The 23,310-nt window shown below is 39.8% G+C and overlaps 1 protein-coding gene across 8 annotated transcripts in view; it reads right to left on the bottom strand.

Moving 5' to 3' along the window:
* baz2bb (bromodomain adjacent to zinc finger domain, 2Bb) overlaps window positions 1-23,310 on the bottom strand; it is a 48,702-nt gene that overhangs the window by 8,098 nt on the left and 17,294 nt on the right. For 4 of the 8 annotated variants that reach the window (XM_029458945.1, XM_029458948.1, XM_029458947.1 and 1 more), the window contains exons 3-23: window positions 15,111-15,272; window positions 13,504-13,689; window positions 12,591-12,722; window positions 12,188-12,381; window positions 11,831-12,037; window positions 10,929-11,543; window positions 9,669-10,284; window positions 9,208-9,504; window positions 8,320-8,380; window positions 7,160-7,268; window positions 6,876-6,977; window positions 6,191-6,401; window positions 5,329-5,421; window positions 5,183-5,244; window positions 4,848-4,913; window positions 3,900-3,965; window positions 3,429-3,473; window positions 3,129-3,155; window positions 2,028-2,093; window positions 1,703-1,843; window positions 997-1,251 (exon numbers count right to left, since the gene is read on the bottom strand). In XM_029458945.1, coding sequence (XP_029314805.1) covers window positions 997-1,251; window positions 1,703-1,843; window positions 2,028-2,093; window positions 3,129-3,155; window positions 3,429-3,473; window positions 3,900-3,965; window positions 4,848-4,913; window positions 5,183-5,244; window positions 5,329-5,421; window positions 6,191-6,401; window positions 6,876-6,977; window positions 7,160-7,268; window positions 8,320-8,380; window positions 9,208-9,504; window positions 9,669-10,284; window positions 10,929-11,543; window positions 11,831-12,037; window positions 12,188-12,381; window positions 12,591-12,722; window positions 13,504-13,689; window positions 15,111-15,270 — 3,711 coding nt within the window. In that variant the 5' untranslated portion in view covers window positions 15,271-15,272. The remainder of the gene's footprint in view (window positions 1-996; window positions 1,252-1,702; window positions 1,844-2,027; window positions 2,094-3,128; window positions 3,156-3,428; window positions 3,474-3,899; window positions 3,966-4,847; window positions 4,914-5,182; window positions 5,245-5,328; window positions 5,422-6,190; window positions 6,402-6,875; window positions 6,978-7,159; window positions 7,269-8,319; window positions 8,381-9,207; window positions 9,505-9,668; window positions 10,285-10,928; window positions 11,544-11,830; window positions 12,038-12,187; window positions 12,382-12,590; window positions 12,723-13,503; window positions 13,690-15,110; window positions 15,273-23,310) is intronic. The other 4 variants (XM_029458953.1, XM_029458949.1, XM_029458950.1 and 1 more) reach the window with 4 other exon arrangements.

Here is a 23,310-nt window from a genome sequence, read left to right as displayed (position 1 = left end):
ACATGAGGTTTTCGTTGACAGTCTTGCAATCTTTTGTCCTTGAATGCACATCGCACTAAATGAGCACACAGCCTGAGAAAGCCTCTTAATGTGAAGAATCGTAATAATGGAGCATAATGTAAAATCACAGTATGGACAATGGGCTTTGGTAAACGCATGAAAATGATGGTTTAAAATGTTTATGTGTACTAAAAGCTCTAAACACTGACACTGACTTTAGTTGATAGTTATTTTAGTGTTAACAGAACAATGAAATTATATTTCGTAATATTTGTAATGCTATAATTTGTTATTTTAAGTATTTGCAATGTAAACCTTTAAGACATCATTTGTAAAACATCTATACACATATATAGATAGATTATATTACATTACAGTTCATTTAATAATAATAATAATAATAATAATAATACATTTAATTTATATAGCGCTTTTCAAGACCTCAAAGACGCTTTTGTCATAGATGGACTAAATATGTTTAAAACTTTGTTAAGGGTTAATAATCTGTTGTAAACCACCTATAAACATTATTTGGATGCTCTAATAAAGTTGCAACTGATGAGTATAATACCGTGGTAAATGTTTAATATAAACTTTGTAAAGCATTTATGAAAAATATTTAGAATTATAGTTATATAGTATATTATATAGTGTCAATAAATAGTTTACCAATGTAATCAGAATGTAATTGTTATAGTCTCTTATCAGCTAAACAAATTATTTTAAATGACACAAAATAATGATAAAATAACCAAATATAGTATTAGTAACAAATATTAAATATTATCAATTATCATTTCATTGTTTGTCAATAGTAAAATAACTTTTAATTGAAGTTTAATAAACTATCAATTGTTGATGGTTATTATAAAGTGTTACACAAGTGGGTGCTTGTTTTTGTATGCGTGTGTGTGTGTGTGTGTATGTGCGTGCGTGTGCATACACATGTGAACTGCAGTACAGGAACAATTTACAAGTCACCTTGTAGACTCTCACCTTGTGACCTGCAGGTATACCAGGATCACACACAGCTGCAGAGAGCATGCTGCCCAGCAGGTCCTGCACTTTGCCCATACTGTCCCCAGTGTTGAGCAACCCCTCTTGAAGGTCACTTAGGTTGAGCATGTTGGGATTTATGTCTAACCTCAGGACCTTCCCAAAGCTGCGCAGAAACTGCAGCACCATCAGGCAGTCGGAGAAGGTACTTCCTGGTAAGACCAGACCAGGGATCCGGGACAGCTCTGGAAGTGGCTGGAGAGAAATATTTGTAAGCATTTCTTGGAGATGCAGATGTTTCAGACTAGCTTGTCTGTCAAGTCCTGTTAAAGAAATCTTATGAATAAAGCCCAGACTTCATTTATTAGTGTCTGATCAGTAATACTTGGGTTGGTAAATAGGCATTAGCAGCCACTTGGTGGCAGTATTTTGACCTACACCTGCTTCTGTTTTAATCAATTCCAGATGCTTTCAGTGATATTACACATCTGATAGTGAAACAATGAAACCATAAATGTGTCAAAAGCATTTCTAATCTTCATGCCTATAGCTCCTGCAGTGATTATCCTGATTGATTTCCATGTCAAAAAAACCCTGGTGCTAGTGGGAAATGCAATCTTTTCCACAAACATCAACGCCAAAGATGGAGGCTATCCATGATGGACTCTCATTTTCATCTGCCAGCAGCGCCACAGTGTGTGAATACCTCATGATCTGCTAAACACATGTCTTCATTTGGTTTCTTTAGCTCCTTCGCTTTTTCCAGCTCCAGTCTCCTGAGCTTCAGTTTCCTCTCCTTGTTTAACAGTTTCTCATCCTTCTTCTCTTTCTTCAGACGCTCTTTCTCCTACAGCCAAGAGAAAGGAGTTTTGACACTGCTGCAGACTTTGACCTCAATTACCACAGTGTTGAATCATCAAAAAAAATTTTAAGTACTAAGCAAAATAAAAAACACAATAAAACAGTGTAGCAGAACACCGCAGCGGGAATGAGCAGAAACAAGAGGGATGAGCAGTTTATGCGTTACCCACCTCTGCCTTCTTACGGGCCTCCAAAGCCTTCATGAGCATCATGTGCTGCCTGCGTCTTTCCCTCTCCTGACCGAGCACAAACACACAGTTTCTTTTCTATTCACAGTTACTGGCATTTTCTTCTGAAGAGAAAAGGGCTCATATATGCAACAGACAGTATGAACACCCAGTACATGCACAGTAGAAGAAGAAACACGGATCATCATTTGTCACAATCATCACACAATCAAAACGTTGCACCGTAGTTAAAGATTTACAAAACAGTTCAACCAAATGGAACACAATGATTGACGAAAAAAAAGCTACATTACGGGTAGTGGTGCACACACAAAGCACAAGCACAAAGTTAGAACCAGCCATTATTAATCTGAGCACGTCGGCAAGAAGGCAGCCTGAAAGGTACAGGCCAAGAGGTTTAGAACTATAAGCAGTAAATATTAAGTGTTACAGGGACAAGCAAAACACAGAATCTATAACCAACTGATAAACAATGTTGTGTGAAACTATCCTGCAGATTAAATGAAATGATTGTATTTTAACTCTTTATTTAGAGTCCATCATTGCCTCCCTTATAGTTAAGATGTATATAGTGAGACTAATGCTGTAAATGAACAACCATGATAAAACATTTGAATCTCAAATGAGGAAAAACAAGAATTTTGTTTACATTAACACAGTGGCGTAAATCACTGGCAAGAATACAAACTGTGTATTGACTTTCCTCCGGTATTAGAATGGATTAGAAAGTCCGCTCACACACTGGAGAGTAAAATGATTTTGAGCACCTCAATTTAATCATTCCAAAACAAAAACACTGTAATGGGTACTTGGTGTTCCGTCAGGCTATCAGAGTGCTTTGCATCCTGTTATATTTTCTGTGGAGTTAAGGTGTTTTTTGATCGTATTGGCAAGATAATGGATGTGTTTTCTCTGAGACAAATAGCGCAGACGTATGCAGTGCACTGTTCTGGAAAGCCATGCAGGAGGATGTAGTGTGACTGCAGCCAATGCTACACTTTACGCATCGCTATGATGGCAACCATTTATCACAACACGTTCACAATACGTTGTTAAGATGTACGGAAACAAACATACCCATACCATATCTAGTCTATGCCTCTCCAACTCCTGGTAGAAATAGTTGGCAAAGTTAAGAAATAGAAAATCACACAAGAAAAATCAATGCAAGAAAAATCCATCCTTTGGTAAGCTCAAATAAAAAACACGGCCAAAAGAACCTCAAAGCGTAATTTGACTGGATATATTGTACAAAACAATTCCATTAGGCTACTGACAATTAGTTAGAGACCGTCTCCAAGATATTCAGTGTAAACACAAAGTGAGAGTAAGAATGGCTTTGGTATAATGTGGTCGTGGACCATGAATAAATAAAAAAGCTACCTGGTGCTTCAGAATGACAGCTTGCAGTCTTCGTATCTCCTTCTCCTTTATGAAAAAAGATGATCGATTAGAAACTAGAATCATATATTCACGACCAGGTAGTGTACAATATGAAATTATAAACATGTCAGAGTGAGCAAAACATGTGAAAGTGAACACTGCAGATAAACTACTAAAAATAAAATGTACACAATTTAAAAAGGCGTACACATATCGAACAACATCATGCTAAAGTTTCAGGCCTCTAGATTTCATTGTTCTTATCCAATGATACAGTAAAATGTAAAACGCAAGGGGATGATCCAACCTCTTTTTATCAGTGATTAACCAAGGCAAGGAAAATATCTGCTGCAGTGACAAGCAGCATAACGAAAACATTATACTGCAGAGAACATTGGGAATAAGAGGCGTGAGGGACATTTGTGGCAGCTGAACAAGGGAGCAGACGAGAAGTTTCTTCATCTTACTCACCTTGTTCCGCTTCTCAAACTCCAATATTTTGGCATTGGCTGCTTCTTCTTTTTTCTTTATTTTTGCCTGTATGTGCAAAATAGGTCTTAAGGTCATGCAACAGAAGCAATAGACTAATTGAAAAACACATACAGTACAGCACATACACCACAGGAAGGTTTGGAATAAATAAACATTTGATTGGTGTTGCAAACTCTGATTAATGAAAATGTAATTAAGATTATTTTCTTAATTAAAATCATTAAGTGAAAATAATAAAAGGACTAGAAAAAAATATCTTAAATCTGGTTTGTAAAATAAATTAATATTAGGTATACGTTTTGTATGTGATTGCTTTTTTTCAATCTGTTAATGCCGTCAATGGAAACTATTCCAGTGCTAAATAGAGCCAGTGGCTCACTGATAGTCACATCTAACATAATGAAATCTTGACCACTGACGTGATTGTTTCCCACCATTAGCATTGAAAGACAAAATGGCTGCAGTTATTATGAAACACCAGCAGCAGGCAGTGAGAATAAATTAAGCAATTTCTATCAGTAATTATAACCACAACTAAATCCTGTTAAGAGCTGCTTGCCAAGCGTGTCAACTGAAATTTGATTTATAAAAGCTAAAATACTTCACAGCTTCTATTAATGAGAGAATGCAAAATAGGTGTTTCACCTAGCCGTGGTAAACTCTGGGCCACCTCTTACTTAATGAAATACTGTTTTTTTTTTGTGTGTTTTTTCGTATTAAGCTCCATCACGGTCTGAAGAGATTTTCTTATTCAATGGCACTTTTGCAAAAAACCAATTAGGCATTAGTCACATGTACTCACTAGATGTGACTTAAAGTGGGACCACATAATTTAGGAATAGCCTTTGGTTGGGTTTTAAAAAAAATCCTATCAACAGCAGAAAGGAAGTGTTTCAGAATGTTTCTGCAATAACTTTCAGGACGAACCTCGAGAATTTGCTGTGCACGGAGTTCTTTCTCCATACGAATTTGCTGAATGCGCTTGATCTTCTCCTGGTAAAAGGATGAGGGCAAGATCAAATGAATTAACTGTTAAGTCATGCATGTTATAGAGTGGCGGGGGAGTGGGGGAGCGGGGTGAAGAAGTACAGTGGGTCTATGCAGATGAGGAAGGTGCAGCATTTAGGAGGATAGCAACTTCCTTGTAGAATTTCAAAAGCAATTCAACTGTGCTTAAAACCCTTTGCACCTTGGATCACACAAACTCTGAATATGAACAGAGCAGATTAAATTAAACAACGCATGCAAAGGAAAGTCCTTACTTGCTGTTTAAGAATCTTCATCTGCTCCCTCTTTTTCCGCCTCTCCTCTGCAGCCATTATTGCTGGAACACATAAACAAATTAGGCTCGCGCACAGCGTCACGATGCATTGATAGAGAAGAGTGTGACTAGAGAGGAGCTGTTTACCTTGTTGCTTCCTTGCCTCTTTGGCTGCTTGCGCCATGGCCTGCTTCTCAAGTTTCCTCATCATTTTAATCTGAGCTGCTTGTCGAGCTATTTCTGCGACATGATGAAATATGTTACTGAAATCAAAGACCCTATTAAAAATGAAAAAGTGACCCACAGATACTCTTACAATTCCCCAAATCCCTCTTAACAATCTCCAGAGAAAGTGCCAAGGGTTTTTGTAACGAGCCACTGTGAGACAATAAAGACAGTATGGCCTATTGAACAATCAATACTGCCGCCTCCTCTAAGAAAGGTTTTTATCATGTGGGATTCTAGAAAGAACCTCTTACAGATTGATTTTGAGAAAATGAAACCAAAACCGTCACCACATTCATGATATTTTCGACAGTTGAAAAGGGTTCTGTAACGGTGTTGATATACTGCTATTGACGTAACAATGATATTTAAAAAAGGAAATATTGATATAATGTTAATGATCTTCCGCCTCTTTAAATCCTCAATCAAATGACTGTTTGTAAGCTTTTGTACAGTTATGGTTACAGACTGTCTCTTCACCTCCCTACACTCTTATTTGGAGAGTGATTCCTTTGCCAGAAAACAGACAAAATGCACAATAAACAATATTAAAGATTAATTTGACTGATAGCATTTTTTTCTCCCAGATTTTCTATAGATATTGCGATAATATCTCTATAATATCAGCCTTTCTGCTATTAACCTCTACGTAGCTAATAAACTCATTTGAAGTTGAGCTGGAAATATAATGACGTGATCACTTTATCATCAGTTAAGATAAATGTAAAAAACCACTAAGTGCCAATAGTTGACTGGTTGATTTTCTCTCAAGATGTAAACTGACCTTGAGCCTCCAGTTTGCGTAGCAGTTTTGAATCACTGACATCTGGGAAGTGATTTTCGCCAATATTAAGAGGAAGCGACTTCCACTGTCTGGCCGCGGTGCCATCCCCTATCGGCTGGCGCTCAGACTGTGAGCACCGGCTGCGCCTCCCATCCATCGCTATGATACTGGGAGCGATCTCCTCCTCTGCCAGCAAGAACCACTGTAAACCCTGGGTTATCAGACGGAGAAGTAAGACGGATTAAAACCAACAAACCAAACAAAAAATGGTTTATCTACCCGTTGCTTTAATTTATGGATTCTTATGTAAAATGGTGTAACTACTTAAAGCTACAGTGAGGCCGTGTAAGAAGCAAAATGCCTCAGAATGCATGTTTTGTACGTTGCCTGCATTTAAACAGCAGTAAACTGTTCTTCATGTTTAAAACATATATTTTGAGAAACATTTGTATTTAATATAAAGAACTGTTTCATCTCTCTTTAATGCAGAGTTTTTAAAAACAAACACAGATGCAGGCTTTGTGATTTCTGTCAGTGTAATTTCAACAATTATAAAATGCAGCTTTAATGTGGACGTGGCCAGAATGATGGATTGAAATTTATATGACATTATATTATTTTACTTTTCCATCTTTGATTAAATGACAATTTCATATAAAACACAAAACAAGTTAGAAACCTTTACCTCTGGTCCTTCTCTGGCTTCATAGAAGTCACCGACTTTAATTTTTGTACTGAAGCTGAAATTATCCCGTGAGATTTCAGTTATTCCGTTCCGGAGTAAGTACTGCAGACAAAAGAATAATGCATAGAAATTAAAGCAGTTTATTTCAGCCATATTAACTGGTCAATCACCACTTACGTCTTCACTTCTCATCTGAGGGCAATTATATAAGGCTATAGTGATGCAGTGAGCATGTGCAGGGCTTTAAATATACTTCCAATAAAAGCCACACATTGTAGATTTACCTTCATTATATCAGGATACTGACGCAGCTTCTTCCCACATGGAGCAGAGTAAGCCACCTCTCCTTGTAGACGACCTGCCACAGTCCTGATTCGGGTCTCTCTATGCCACCTGAAGAACAAAGAAATATGCAAAAATAATACAAGGTATGTGATAACCTCCGTGCAGCTGTATTCATTACTCATTAATATATATTTTACAAGCTGATTGTTTTCTCTCATATAAGTTCCCTGCAGTCTAATAATATTGTTCTAGTGTCAATGTTGTCACAACAGCAAGCAAACAAGGAGATAAACTATGTAAATGCCGCCTGTAAAGCTGTGTAGTCGGTGGCCTTGTCGTCCTCTGACCCTTCCAGTAATAACACTCCTAAATGGCCACGCGCCAAGTCGGGCGACCCCTCAGTTCCCATGAGCTCCGCTGGAGTGCAGCCATGGCTTACACACACACACACAAGACATGTAGGCGGTTATCCCACACAGAGCAGGGCCTGATATACAGTCTTATGGCCTCTGTTTCCTGTGAACCTGCTGATGAAAAACATCCATAGAAGATGAAAGGCGCTCATTTCCAAGGCTGCAGAATTTGTGGGCAGGGAGCTGCTAATGTTGCATGTCTGTGTTGAGGCTGGATGCAATTAACCCATTGATGCTGAAGTGCTGGGCCTCATTTCATTTCCTGCCTACTGTTCAAGACTGGGGTTTTTAAAAGGACCCTAAAAGAAATGCAAGGATGTCTTTTTCTTTTGTGGTCTACTCCAACCTAGCCCTTGATGAAGACGTCTCCGTTCTCAATTCAGGAACTCTAATGGTGCTTTTTACATTTACAGTATTTACCCCCCGTGTTAACACTGAAGGTTTCTTTATAAATCTAAAGTTTCTAAAAACACAATTCATCGTCTGTTGTGTGTGGCTAACCCTGAGATATGATAATATTTGCCGTGGGTGATCACATGTCTAAGGCTGCGCCACAAAGTTAAGATGACTGCAGGTAACCTTTTAGGAAAGGTCACACGTCAGCCTTCAGTGAGCTGACATTTTACTAACACCAATTGCATAAACACAAACAATGCAGGAAGTAAAACAAGGACAAATGGAACCTGGTCAAACCGTCAAACCTTTATGGGTTTCTTTTAATATGAAGTGCATGCACAATCTCTCACCCAAACTCAAGAGGCAACCGCAGAACTCTCTCATCCGTTACTCTCCTCCTCTTCCCTGATCCTAGAAAACAGGAGAAATGACTCAGCGCTTTTCACACCTCCAGGGGGATGTGAGCAAATCCACAAACCTGCCAAGTTTACAGATATATTCACTACATAAAATAACAAAACCTCAAACAAAAAGGTTTAGACTCCGTCAGACGTCCATTTACTGTGGATAGCAGTTTTATACATTAAATAGCAAACTTAAATCACCATCAGTGGAATTTCTACAACATAGGTAAGCTAAGGGTCAGCAACACCCTTATATGCATGGACATCAACATCACATATTAGACAAACAATATCAAAGCAGGAACAGAGCTTGTACAGCAACAAGCCGTAACTTCTGCAGTGACAGTTAAGGGGTCGTTGTATTGGTTACATTTCTTATTTTATAGAAGTAAAAGTTCATAAATGTTTCTTAAGATCATCAAGAGTAATTCACGGCATCACTGTGATACGATTCTAACTGCTAATAAATGGAAAAATAATTTTCCATTATGGCAAGTCACAATGCGGTTATTAAAGAAAAAGCTGCTGGGGACCATCAAAACAATGACGCAATTTCTTCCAGAGAGCTAATTTTAACCTGGATTGAGAGAGCAATGTTTTCATAAGAAATAAGCATATTCTTTCCACGGATAGGTCGTATAGTCTGTGTTAGCAAAGTGAGCGGAGGAAAGATAAATAGCATACTGACTTTACTCATGATCCCACGCTGTTCTCTGAGTGAGTAACACTTTCATGAAGCCTGAATCACACTTTAAAGTATTACATTGTAAAGTGAAGCTGTGTTGTAGCAGGCTGTGGATGCATTTGGTTTTTAAGCAAACACAGATTTGTTACCTGGCAGTGTGGCATACGTGTAGGATGGCGATAGGGTGCCATGGTTACTCAGTGCCCCTGAGCTGGTCACTGTGGTGGAGGTGAGTAGGCTACTAGGTAAACTAGGAGGCTGGAGGATTTGTAGGTTAAGCAGGGAGCAGTTGGCAGAGAGGTTCGAGGAGGACTTGCGAGTAGACAAGGACGCTTTAGCGAGTTTCAGGGGAGTCCTTTCTGCATCGCTGTCTTCTTCTGTCTCACCGCGCTCCTTCACATCATCCTCAGAGCCGTCAGAGTCACTATCCAGATTGCTCTCTGACTCTGCAGGGATCCCAGCGTGACACAGGTAAACAAAGAGAGGGCAAAATGATTTCCTCATTAGCATTCTTCTCACATCCAAACCTCATCATACATCTTATATCTGCAAAAACATGTCGTCAGTGGCATTAGTATATTCAATTAAAGAAAGGTCCGTTTAATCTAACCTGACAGGCTACTGCCAGAATCTTCATCCTCAATATCATCTTGGTCATCTTCATCATCGTCATCAAAGTCATCTCCTAAAGAGTCGTCCGAGTCCCTGCTGCTGTGGATATCAGACTCACTGCCTCTGACCAAGTCTGCAGGTGGACAGGACGTGTTGGTTTTAGAGAGGCTCTTTCCTGCACGCAGAAACTTGGGAGTGTTAGTCTCCCTCCGTCTGTGAGCAACACCTGATGAGGCTGAAGATTTAAGTGGGGAATCAGAGCTGCCCGAGCTGCCGGTGCTCAGGTTGAGGGGCATGGGATAGGGAGGGCTACTGGCTGCTTGGAGAGGTTTGCTACTAGGGGTGCTGCTCTGGCTGCGGGGTTTAGTGATGAGGGCCAAAGGGGCGTCCTGAACTGCGCTGTGGATCATCCCATTAAGGTGGTGGCTCAGGAACAGATTGGTATCATTGCTGTGTGGGAGAGACAGTAAATGACTGCTCAACGTATCTGACGAATGTTTATGTTGAGTCAGCAACGATGAAGAGGATGCTGAATTTTTGAGACTTTTATAGCATTTCTGGCTCTTGGGTCGCAGAGAGAAAGCTTGCTTCCCGGAGTCCTTGGAGTAGAGGGGCTTCATGAGTAAAAATGAAAAAGAAAGGGAAACAAAGAGAAAGAAGAAGGAAGTAATTACACAAACTGTCACTCACATTACATTACTGTGGGCTGTGAATGAAGAAATGTAAGGTGCAATAAGAGGCAGGGACAATGAAGAGCAGGCTCAAGCCTGTCAACTACAGTAAAGACAAAAAGGCTGCTGTGGAAAATGTTTTCAAATTGTTTGGCTTAGTGCCATTGTGTGACTCTAGCTGTCATGTTGTATTTGTTACTATTGTCAAAATCAATCAAAAAGCCTGTATTTAATGTACCGCCATCATATAAATTAAAACCCTCTTGTTATAGACTGCTACATTTTCCATCTTTTACAAAATAAAGACAATAACAGAGTCCTTTAAAAGGAGACAGATTTCTCCTCTCCTGATAACAAACATCCCAAAGCGTAACAGAGCTAATTGCTTGTCAATTTTGTGAAGTATTCCCGATAGAGCTAAATGCATTGTCACGTCTCGTCATGTAGCGGTCAGACAACATGCAGTTTAATAAAAGCCCTTATTTTATTACAGTAAATTGTTATTTTGTACCTTAGGCAGGATTTAGGGGGAAAAAAAGAAAGGCTGCAGCTTCAATGCACCAATGTGAATAACAAATGCAACTCACCTGTTTTAATTTTAAACTGTGTGACGATCTAACACCCAGGAGGTTTCCATTGCTCTCCTTCGTGCCATCAACTTGCTGGGCGTGCTTAAGAGAGGGCATCAGGAATCTGGGTTTATGTGAAGGCTTTTTTGAGGACAACAGTGTTGGTGGTCTGGGTAAAGAAGAGAGGGAGAGAGGCTTGGGTGAGACACACAGAGACAGGGGTTTCGACAGGGAACAGAGAGCATGAGGTTTGGGGGAGGAGGAGACAGAGCTGTGCTTCGGTGAGGAGGAAGGATGGAAGTGTTTAGGTGCGTTAGAGAAGGAGATGGGGTTGGGTGAGGACCTGGAGGGCAGAGGGGAGGCCTCCCTGTGGGATGATGCCAGGGGACTGTTGCTGGCTGCCAACCCTGTGGCCTGAATGACACTGATGTGCTGCTGGCCTTCCTCCTCCGCAGTCCTGGAGCTCTGGAGGAACAGCGCTGCAGACTGTGACAGGCCAGCAGGGTGGGAGGAGGACTGCAGGCGGTACGGGGAAGTCAAAGGAACAGTGTCACGGTGTCTGTCTTGAGTTGTGTTTCCATCAGTAGAGCAAGGTCTCTTCTTTTTACCCTCAGAAATGTTCTGTGTCAGCCGCTGAGTAGGAGGAAGAGGAAAAGACAGCACGTCATGTCAGCTCCTACTGAGAGAGCCTCACAGTGGCAGCTCTGTCAGCTCGCACATACATTCAGTTTGTCGCCCACCACCATGGCTGCTTCTAACAATCCAACTAACATTTAGTGAACAGAAAGCAATTTGATCAGACACAAAACCTTACAAAATAACTTATTTACAGACATATTCTGAAGGAAAAAAGGGGGGAAATCTTTGTCAAGCTTTTAAAAATGTTATTGTAAAAAAATAAATAAAAAAGGGTTACTGACCTCGACTTTCCTTTTAACTCTGCTGTCTCTTTCTGAGTCAGAGTCCTCACTTTCATTGCTCTGGTCATCCTCATCTTCATCCTCCTCATCTTCCATGTCATCGGGATCACTGCTGCTCTCCTCACCATCGCTGGAGGAGCTATCTGACAATGATCCCGATTGGCTGCCACTCATGCTGGAGGTCTCTAGTGGTCTTTTGTTCGGTGTCTAAATAATAATAAAAGTCCACATTTTTTCAATCAAGTAAAAAGGGGAGAAAAAGGTGCCAGGAACAACAGAAAGGTGAACAACAGAACAGTGAAGTGAGTATTCATGCAGCGTATTGTACTCAAGTGTTTGAGCAAAAACAGCATTAACCTTTTCTTTTGTTTTCTGGGTGATCGTCTTGTGCAGTTGGCCCAGGTCCGGGCTGCTTTTTTGACTCAGACTACTGTTGGCTTTAGTTTTTCCCGCGTTTCCCTTTGTTGGAAACGAACTGGTGTTCGCAGCAGAGTTCCCGGTAGGAGAAGAAGCACTCCTACCATTCACTGTTCCATTCACGCCTACAGAAACTGACATTGTGCATTTTGTTTAGATGGATACTCATTAGAACAAGCAAAATAAACACATTACAAGGACAATAAGACTCATATTGTTAACAACAATAGGTTTATGGAATCATTCTTTTCTACATTACATTACAGTTCATTTTAGAGCCTCTGTGCATTGCTTTAAGCTGCTATGTATGGCCTTAGGCAGGAGCTGGCTCTTTTTTTTTTACCTGAGGTACATGACTGCAAGTGAATGGGATCGTGGCTTTTGAAGCTTGACGCAAATACAGGATGCAGACCCAGAAGAGGAGGGAAGAAGGCGGCTGCTCCTCTGGTATGTGCCTCAGATGGCCGCCACCAGTCTGGAGTGGGGAGCGAGATACCGTACACAGTTAGGCACAAATAGCCACTTTATCTAGATATGCGGAGAATCCATTCTGCCAACAAGTTATAAGAGCATGTTTTATCCAACCTGTCAAAAGCACTAATTACTCAGTTCAAAATATAGTTTTGCATTGATAACAAGTGCATTCCACTGACTGTGATTTCATTACTTTATATTGGGAGTTGGAGAAGTTAAAGCAGAGGTCATCTGGTAGAATAGCTGCAAAGATTCACATCATCTACTAGACATGTCACAGCTGCAACCATTTCTCAAGAGCAGCATTCTTCTGAAACACCATCTGCTTTCTAAAAACCTCCATTTACTTTGTGTCATGATATCGCATGCAATCGGACACCATTGAAAATGTATTCTATTATTTTTTACATAAATGTATGTACATCTCAAATATTTGTGGGAAGACCAAAAAGGGTTGAAAAAATAATGTAAATTTATTATTTCTGTTGCTGTGAAGCTTCACATTTGACCTCCCCATTACAATAGAGGAGGACAACATAAGGTAAAGCTTACTGATGCACGGTTGAAGATGGTTGCATTTCATGGACAAGGCAAATACATAAAGATGTACAGCAATGGTATAGATTACTATTGTCCTTACCAAAGATAAAGATGTAATCCAGGGAGAAAATAATTACCATGACCGACAATTTAATTGAAAAACAATTAAACTTTACCATGAAACAAAATGTTCTCTTCACCTATATTAATAATAGAAATAAACAAAACATTGCATTTCCTACCTGGAAATGTACCAAACTGGGAGTGGGCAGCCAAAGCAGACAAACCCAGGCTACCGAGACCTCCAAACTCAGAGCGGCCGGAACCTGACGTGTAGAGTCCAAACGCTGGGTGGCTGACCAAAGGAAAACCATTGGAGATGCCAGACATATTTAAACGTTCATCTCCGGCTACCTGGAGCAGATGGCCTGGAGAACAAAAGGACACAGTTAAAAGAATATTTAAAAATAATCTATTGATTTACATATTAATTTTTCCGGTATACCATTATCTAGAAAGACCAGACATATCCGAAGAGCGGATCCGAATCATGGGGCGGATACACAAATCATTTTCTCGGCGGTGCTCTCAGAGTGCCATTCTAGTTCTTTGAGAGTCTGCTAAGGTTTTTGCCTTGGCTTTATATGATGTACTCCTCCAGTTCATGCCTTTTCTCAGATGTCAATATGGAATCAGACATGTGTTCTTACTGGTTTCAATTCAAGGAGCTGCATTAACGTGTTTCTTAGATACACACTCACCTAGTTAAAGCCATTATAAAGCTTTTAAGAGTATGAAAGCTTGAGTATAATCTTATTCAAAGGGGTGTTACTACCGCTGGTTGTGTGGTATCTTTCTTCTACTTCCCACAGGGGATAAGAAATCTCTCAAAAGAACTCAATTCACTTGATAATCATAAGAGCGATGCGACTACAGAGGTGCCAATGTGCTTTCAGCATTTTGTGTTCAGTTCAAAATAAATTATCTGGGAAATTTCAGTGCACGTTTGGTGTGGGGGTCTGAAAATTAATAATTTATGAGAACGTCTCTAATGTGTTCTTCATTGTGATAGCGCGACCCAAAAAAAAAACCCTCACTACGTTTTGGGGCATCTTATCATGGAGGGGAAAAAAATAACACAAACCACGGTATGTAAATTTGCACATTATTTTGTGGTCAGGGGTAATCTGACAGTTTATGCATCACCGCTTCTCTATGCTTAATGGCTTTGACCACAATTAGTATTCAGAGAAAACAAGAGGATGTTGGCGGCTGCATGCACACTGTGAAGCTGACAGACATGTCAAATCACACAGGATAAACTGGAGCTAAAGGTTGTCAAAAGACATTCACAAGGGTGTACAAAGCTTTTTAATTGTGGGCATTCATTAATTCAACAGCCTTTCCATTCCTATCAAAATTGTCTGTAACATGTTAAGACTGGGAGATGGTGACTTAAGCCCCCCTTTTGTTGCACAATTTCAATTCAATGTTTTCCACAAAATCAAGTTGGACGTATCCTCCAAATAGATTTACCTCTGCTTAATTTTTTTCCCTCTCAAAACTATGTGTGGAAGTGTAGTTTTAAAGTGCACACTGATTTTAAAGTAAGTTGGAATGGTGCATTCATTTACATGTGTTAATAGCTTGTGGATTTAAGGATGTTTTGTCGGTGACTATTAATGTCGTTTGAAGCGCTGCACATTCGAAATTAAATTATCAACCTTCTCCAAAAATAATGGCAGAATGATAAAAATAAAACTTGACACTTAATAAGACATCAAAACAATTAACGCTGTGTGTGTCTGTGCGTGCGCGTGTGTGTGTGTGTGTGTGTGTTTGTACGTACCACAGGTGGTGAGAGGGGAGCTGCCCGCAGGGCTGGGGGCCGGGCTAAACTTTGTGGAGGGTGTCTGGGGTGGAGCAGGGGAGGAGCTGGCTGAAGAGGAGGCCATGTGAAGGGAGGACGGGGCCGATGATGGGGAGGCCAGCCGCTCTCCAAACTCCATATCTGTCAAACACAATCTAGTTAACACTCGGAGAAGAAAAGAAGGGGTTGAAAAAAAAAGAAAAACCCACTCATGCCACACATCCCACTGAGACTGAGTTTCTCTCTGACACACATCTGAATTACCATCAAAACAATTCTGGATTTCAACCGCTGACGTCTCAATGTGTAGCACTCCTTTGTGAAAGCAACATGTTGACCGATAATTAAACAGTGATGGTGCGATTAGTGCCCAAATTATATCGAATTACAGGATTTTTTTATTTTTGAACAATTTTTAATTGCTTTATTTATCAAGCAAAAATGCCTAACATTTGCTGCCTTGAGCTTCTTACGTGTCACAATGTTCTGCTTTTCTCTGTCTAATAGCAATTGAAGACGCCTTCAAGGCCTCTGAAAAGTGTGGGGCCTTTATAAATGTTTTCAGACATTTAATTGAGAAAATGGTCAATCAATTAATTGTACAATAAAATAATCAACAATAATCTTTAGCTGCAGCCCTAGATATAATTATACTGTTTAATAATTTTGTACAAAGCTCTGATGTCTAAATCAATCACTGATTTCAAGTACATTGTAATTAAACACTAATAATTCATTTTGGAGGTTTTCTTTTGTACACATTTAAAGAGTTTTGTCTAATGTAACATTCAACAGCAGAACACAAATCTTTGCAGTGATTATCAACATGATGATTTCATATGCGATTCTGCATTCAGCCGCCTTATTATTCAGAAATATATAGTATAGAGTGACTGACACACACATACACACAATAAAGTTGAAACGACCACATGCACAGACTCATAAACAGACACACACCAAACAGCACAAGGTGCTTGTAACAACTTGGTCATATCAAAGAGCTCCAGAGCTCTTTCATGTAAAACTGTCTAACGAAGCAGTGAGCCAATCTTCAGTCTCTGAGGAACACATTTTCATTTATCCTTCCACAATCTTTACATCAAGTCTATACTGTTGAATAAGCAAGAGCTGTAATCACAGTCTCCGCCATTTTCTCTGATTACTCTAGACCACTGTTGTTCTGTCCATCGTCGAAATCATGGCACAGAGAGAGTACTACTGTGCTCTTTAATCAGCACCACATTTCCTAGATTTTTTCCATTATTTATGCCACTTCACATCCCCCTGACCACAAAAGCCCACATCTGAAATCCTCTTTAACCCAGGTTTCAAGATTGTGTTTTACAGCCTTTGTTATAGTATTGTACATTACACCAACAATTTCTAGATCTCCCTGGTGATTCTCCTCTGCACAAGAAAACAGGAGCAGCTGATTAATTTGAGGAGACAAAGCTACCCTCTGAATATCAAGTATCATCCCTCACCAGGAACAGCCCTGATGAGACGTAAATGACATGAAAGCTGCAGCCATGCTTCATTGGAGAGGCCACTGTTTCCTGCCGTAGTGAGAGTGGGAGTTTTTGCAGAACAAAGAAGGAAGGTGCTTTCATATTTATAAGGCAACATTAAAAAAAAGAAAAAACATTTGGTGTCATTTTGACCTTGCTACATCACACTTCACTCGTCACTCAAAGATGTCCAGTATGCTAATAATCAAAAACATTTTCTGTGTATCAATTATGAATTTGTACAAATTAAATAAAAATATTTTGCCAAGGATTAAAAAGGTAAAATGTGTCACTAATACATCTGCACACTAAATGTTAGGCCCTAGTGTTAATTTACTTCATTTTACAGCAATATGCTGCAAAGTATCTTTTTTTTCTACTGCATAATTAAACTGTAATTCTCCATCAATATGAGACCTGCGTGATGTCCAAGGCTGTCTTTCCTTTATAAATGTTGAAAACAAATTTGCAGTTGATTTCATTTGTCAAATCTACCATTTGCAGACAAATAAAAATATATGAGCAAAAAGCAAAACAGCTCTGGAGGTGAAACACTGTTTTGCAGCATTTACAAAGCCCAACCTGACTTCATTACTAGAAATTAAAACGTGTTTAACAAGCAAATAAGCTTGAATTTATAGGCAGTGAACATAAAACCACAGAGGCAGCAAGTGTAGTATTCTGGGTGTTTTATAATCTACATAAACATTTTAAATTAATTTGATGTAAGTACACCATCTCGCGCTAAAGATTAACAGTGCAGACATTCCGAACAGCAGGATGCAGGTCTATACTAATACCATCGGCCAATACACCAGAGACGTTTTACAGAACAAATGACTCTGATTGAATCAAAGTCATGTTCCCATATATGAAACATACCGCATCTTCTCATCTCGGAGTAAAAATGCCTATTTAACAGGAAATCAATGAATTTATCAACCGAATGAGATTCTAATGAGACAAAGCACAACGGGCAATCAATCACTTCAATGCAGGCTGCTATAACTATTCAAATATGTTATCCAATAATACCAATAATGCGAAATGAAAAGAATGAAATGAAAGTGTTGTGATGACGCATTATCTCAAGACTTTGCATTAAACAACATTTCTCAAACACAACAGCCGACGTCTCTGGGTCCTCGTCAAACATGCCTGAGGGAAAACATATTTCTGTCAGGGAGAGAATTTATTTATTTTGTGTGTATAAATGCTACAAATTCTCTTGACACTTTGGCAATGCAAACTAGCTTGTACAATAACATTAAGCGGATCAAATAATGTTTGTTTGTGCCTGAAACCAGGCAGAGGTTAGTGACAGTGGTTTGATTGCCAGTGCATCACAGTAAGGGCACAATATAATACTATTTTAGGAGTCGCCAAGCCCCTTGACATGCAAGTCAAAAGGAAACTGAAGACACATTTCAAGCACAGAGAGAGAGCAATCAAACTCCCAGGATCAAAACACACCCGGATGTGGAAACCGAACCAACTAATCCAACATGTTGCCTTGGATACAAAAATGGCTTAACAGAATTCATACATTTGGCCTCAATGCAAATTAAGTGTGCACTTGATTTCCTTTTGCCTCATTCTGTTGTTAATGCAGGGGCTGATATTCTTAAAGCTTTCAGGAAGTTGTTCAGTGTTTTATTATCTTAAATTAATAGTTTGACATTCTGGAAATTATGATTTGCTCATAAGGGCTTTAATTAACAATTATATCTATTGATCTGCAATTTATTTAGTCAATTAATGGTTTGGTTGACTTTTAATCTACTTATCATTGCAGACCTACTTATCATACAGACTGGAAATGAGGGATAACAGCTAGCCTGGCTCTGTCAGAAGGCAACAAAATGTGTCTACTAGCATACACAAGGAATCCAACCCAAAGCAACATGTATTTGGACGGATTAAACAATCAAGACATGAAGGGTTAAAGAATGAGCTTCAGAGGTTCTGGTAGGAGGATTCTGTAACGTTTGAACAGAGCCAGGCTACCTGTTTCCATAGAGAGTATCTCCAAATGATCCAACCGATCCATTTTCTGTGTGTGTTTAGTCTTTCCAGTTGTGTATTTGTGTGTGTGTGTGATGGAGCTGCGGATATTTCACTGCATAGTGTTATGTGTTTTGGTGCACGTAACTTAAGCATTTGTTTTCCGCTGTGTGTTCCTCCTTGTCCGTGTTATCTTTTTGCAAAATAACAGATGGCTGATGTTAACTATGATAATCCAGTAACGGAGTCATCAGCATGGATCAGCAGTATTCGGACTGCAAACACAGTGTCTTTTCAGCTGATGGATGGTACGAGCAAGAGAAAGAGGTAGTGTATCAGAGTTCTAGGAGAGCTGCATCACTCATATGTCCTCTAGCCGTTCTCTGACAATCTCCGATAAAAGTGACTGAAATCTTTAAAAACAAATATGTCAAGTTCTCACTATAATTGCCATGCATGCCTGGTGGCCAATAATTAGCGTCATCGCAATGTTAAATCCACCTATTCAGTCATCAACATCTCTTCGATTAATTATATACATTGTTGCTTTGACATCAGCTGCAGTCTCCCAAACCTCACAAATCCCTGCTGGTGTCCATCATTCCACTAAACACGATTAATTCCTTCTGCTACTATGGAAACAATAGCAACGCCATCCACTGTTTGGCCTCAGTGATTTTCAAGATGGAAGAAACTAAAGGGCTGTAAAAAGACTGAAACCTTCCCAGTGGTTGACATCAGTAAAGCAGATTTAAAAAGCCGTTCACTCACTCGCCATTCCCTCTGAGGTCAATCCAGCAGGCCAGATTAAATGAAGTCAATTATTTGTGATGGTTTTCTTCAACACACACACACACACACACACACACACACACACACACACACACACACACACACACACACACACACACACACACACACACACACACACACACACACACACACACACACACACACACACACACACACACACACGATGAGAGTTCACTGTGGTGCAGGCTTTTACGGTCAAAGAATGAAATAAATAGAGTGTGTGGGGCGGCTGTGGCCACAGTAGGTGCATGACAAGACCAATAGTACACCCACAGTTCAGTTGGAGTACCATGCTCATAGATGTTATGCTCCTATGAGTTTCCATCAGTTCTTCATTCTGCCCAGGTCTTCTGATGACAAGTTATTGTTCCTGGCCCTGACTCCTACTCTACCTGGGAAGTGATGAAGTGTTCTGTCTGACCCATCCCACCAGCAAAGGAAGGAACTGCAGACTGACCTGCATCAGGGGCAACACTACAGTAACACACAGCATTACTCAGAGAGAAGGCAGAAGGGGTTTTTGAAGGCAAACTAATGCCTTCTATGTTTGATGATGACGCCGTGAGGGGATTTATGTACCTTGGAAAACATTTTCTTTGTTTCCATGGAAGTATATTCAGATGGAAACTATCACATTTTATGCAATAAGGTCAAAGGGAAGTGGTTATTGAATAAGGTGACACTACAATGTGTTTTCAGGATGTCATGAATAATTTTGAAGAAGGCACATTTGAGATAATTAGAGCATACAATCCAATGTATTTAACCTTCTGCAATTGTGTCTACATCAGTCAGCAAAGCAACGGCCAAATTAAACTACACAATGTGAACATGCCTGTTGTAAAATTAATATTCTTCTTACTGCAAATACAGTAGGAGCACACTGCCTTTTCAATTGATGGTGTTCAAGAACATTAAGCATGCTGTCATGAGAGCTGTGCAGAGTGATTAAAAAGGAAAACATGGCATTGCTAAAAAAATCAATACTCTGCATCTGCTGATTTACCATTTATCTCAGGTTTGCTCTTTGCAGCGAGGGCCCCTTTTTTATGAGCATGCTGAGAGAAAAAAGAAACCATATGCTCTCCAGAGGTTGTGTTCATGAGTGTGTGCAAAGAGGGTTGTCATCAAGGATGGAAAAGTTCAGATGAAGCTACTCGATGTATGTTGTAAATAAAGAAAACAAATCTACTGACTATTACTGTTGGTATATGGCAGAGCAGTGTTGGCTACACTGGAGAGCCTCTGCTCTGTGACACGGGTACAGTCCCACTGTCACTAAATGTGATCCATAGCAAAGCCTGCCCTGGTGTAACTAAACACCTTTAAACACCATCTATTCACTGATTTGCCTGTCTCAGCCACAGTCTTTTATGCATCAGTGTAATCACATCTTTGACCTCCTATGCAAGAACGCACACATGCTGCGAGCCCAGCAGAAGAGACCCACCTGCGCTCATACAGCCAGGATAATAATCCAGTTTTGCTCTTGAGAATTACCAGCAAAACACAAAGCGTAGGCATTCTGTTATCATCATTCCTTGGGGCACATCCATCTTTTAGGGAGACCTTCATGCCAAAAAACGAATTTCTGTTTGCATCGACCGCTTCAAACAAGTATTGAATGCTACCACGAATATAGTGAGCGGAAAGGCTGGTAGTTAAGGAGGCAAATGGACTCTGATGAATGAGGTGAGGCCTCAGTATGACAAATGTTTCAAGAAATGCATTTGTCCTTCACAGTAGTGTTGGCACAGTTTGTGGTTTGCATGTGGATCATTTTCATGAGGAGTGATCTGGGGGTGGGAGTCCCACATGTTCTGCACAGACTGACATCCATCATGAACACATTCCTCGAGCTCCTGCCTACTGCCGCCCCATCAGCAGCAAGCATTAGCCATAAATTGTGTAGCTCAGCCTCCAGTTTTTAATTAGACACATACAGAGAAGAAGAAGGAGAGGGGGTAGAGAGAGAGAAAAGGACAAGTAATTTCATGCATATCCCAATCAGCTGCTATTAATCTGTTGTTGTTGGCTTAGAAAGTGCAGGTAATACAGGGAGAATGGAATCCCCTGAATGTCATTTTCGTTGTTAATGCGTTCCCACAGCAGTATATTTTCCAATAGAATGCTACACTCAATATACATGGCATAAATAAACCATTAACTGACTGCTACGGTATACCTGTTCATGGCTTAATATGCAGCCAGTCCTCTTGCATTTGCAGTGTTTTACAAAAGGGAGGACGTGGAAAGGCAAGCCAACACTTGTTACAGATAATCACATGTGCACCATTACCACTACACATTACAACTTCCCACGACACCCTCCTCGTTTACTCCTGCATCATTTGTTCACCATTATTCGCTGAAGGCATCATTATAATGAGTTTCTGATGAAGAAAAGTGAGGAAAAAATATTGCTCACTGGGGCATAAAATGGGGATACTAAATTTGTAACTATGTGAAGTTTTTGCCCTAAAAAGATGAAGTCCACGACGAGGTTCTATCGTTTAAGAAATAGGGCTACTTCTATTGATTTTTTCGCACACTTTGCAAAACATAGATTAGACATCCAGTAATGTATTGGAGAGGCGAACAAAGTTGTTTTGCCTTTTGGTGAGAACAATATGCACGTACAGAACTTGACTTGAAGATATTACAATATATAAGACAAAGCTCAATGTTTTAACATCAGTTTCCTTTGCCACTTATTGTTATTAGAGGACTAAAAACATTTGCCATTTCAAACATATTGACATGCCAATGATAAGAAACGTACACAAGTTATGTGCATTTACTTAGTCCACACCTTTATTTGTGAAAATATTTTCTGGCACAAACAGTGCTCAGTGGTTTATGCGTATGATTAAAAACAAAATGTAAGAAACATTGTTTGCATCACTCTATCTTGCAACTTCAATTCCTCACAGAAAGCAAGGTGCTAATACAGTTGGAATGTGACAGGAAAACAACTTAAATATAAATAAGGTACAATCATCTGACAGGAAGCACAGCTACAATATGACTATGAAAGTACGATGATGGTGCAAATGTGATCTGACATTCTGCACAGCTAAATAACACGCAGCAGAGCAACGGACACTCCTACTACTTTAGATTCAACTGTGAAAGAGGACAAAGGACATCCTTGTGACATTATGATTATTGCTTATTTTCTTGTTAGACTAACAGCTGTCAAGAGGCCATTTGGTTGATTATGCTACAGAACTACAATATGTCAACAAATCTGCCTGTAGTATGTTATCAATCAAGCATCAGTTTGTCGTCTGTAGGTGGACGGTGGTGTGGTTAAATCTGATGGTGCATTTCTGACTGCGCATCACGCCAGAGACAGTGAAGATTAAAAGTCCAAGGTTCTGTCAATCTTTAAGGCTTCACACTGAAATTCCAATAACACTCTCATGCTTTAGATGATCAAAAAAAGAAAATGTACAGGAGAGCATGGGGCCTAACAGGGCTTTTAACCCATTTCTCCCCACTGTCAATGTCCAAGATGAAATAAAAGGCAGCCAGGATCAAGGTAAACATCGCTATCACAGTTCTTTCATTCCGGGCTCCTCTCTCTCACTCTCCAAAGAGCACAACATAAATCACATGGCAACCATAATGGGAAGTGGGACTGCGGTGTGCCAAATGAAGCAATAAAACAGATCCCGAGTGTCCCTTTCAAAGCATTAGTCACACAGTGTCCATATGTCCACTGCTTTATTGAAGCAGGCGATGCTGGTTACATTGACACAAACACCTGTGCACACGCTGAATGTCCTAAATGAAGGTCAATGACACAGAAAAAGTGAGATAAACAGGAATTGTAACCTTATAATTTG

The sequence above is a fragment of the Cottoperca gobio genome, chromosome 21 (assembly GCF_900634415.1).
Source record: "Cottoperca gobio chromosome 21, fCotGob3.1, whole genome shotgun sequence".
NCBI lineage: Eukaryota > Metazoa > Chordata > Actinopteri > Perciformes > Bovichtidae > Cottoperca > Cottoperca gobio.
Note: the sequence above shows the minus strand (reverse complement) of the source record. Positions and strands in the feature narration are given on the sequence as shown.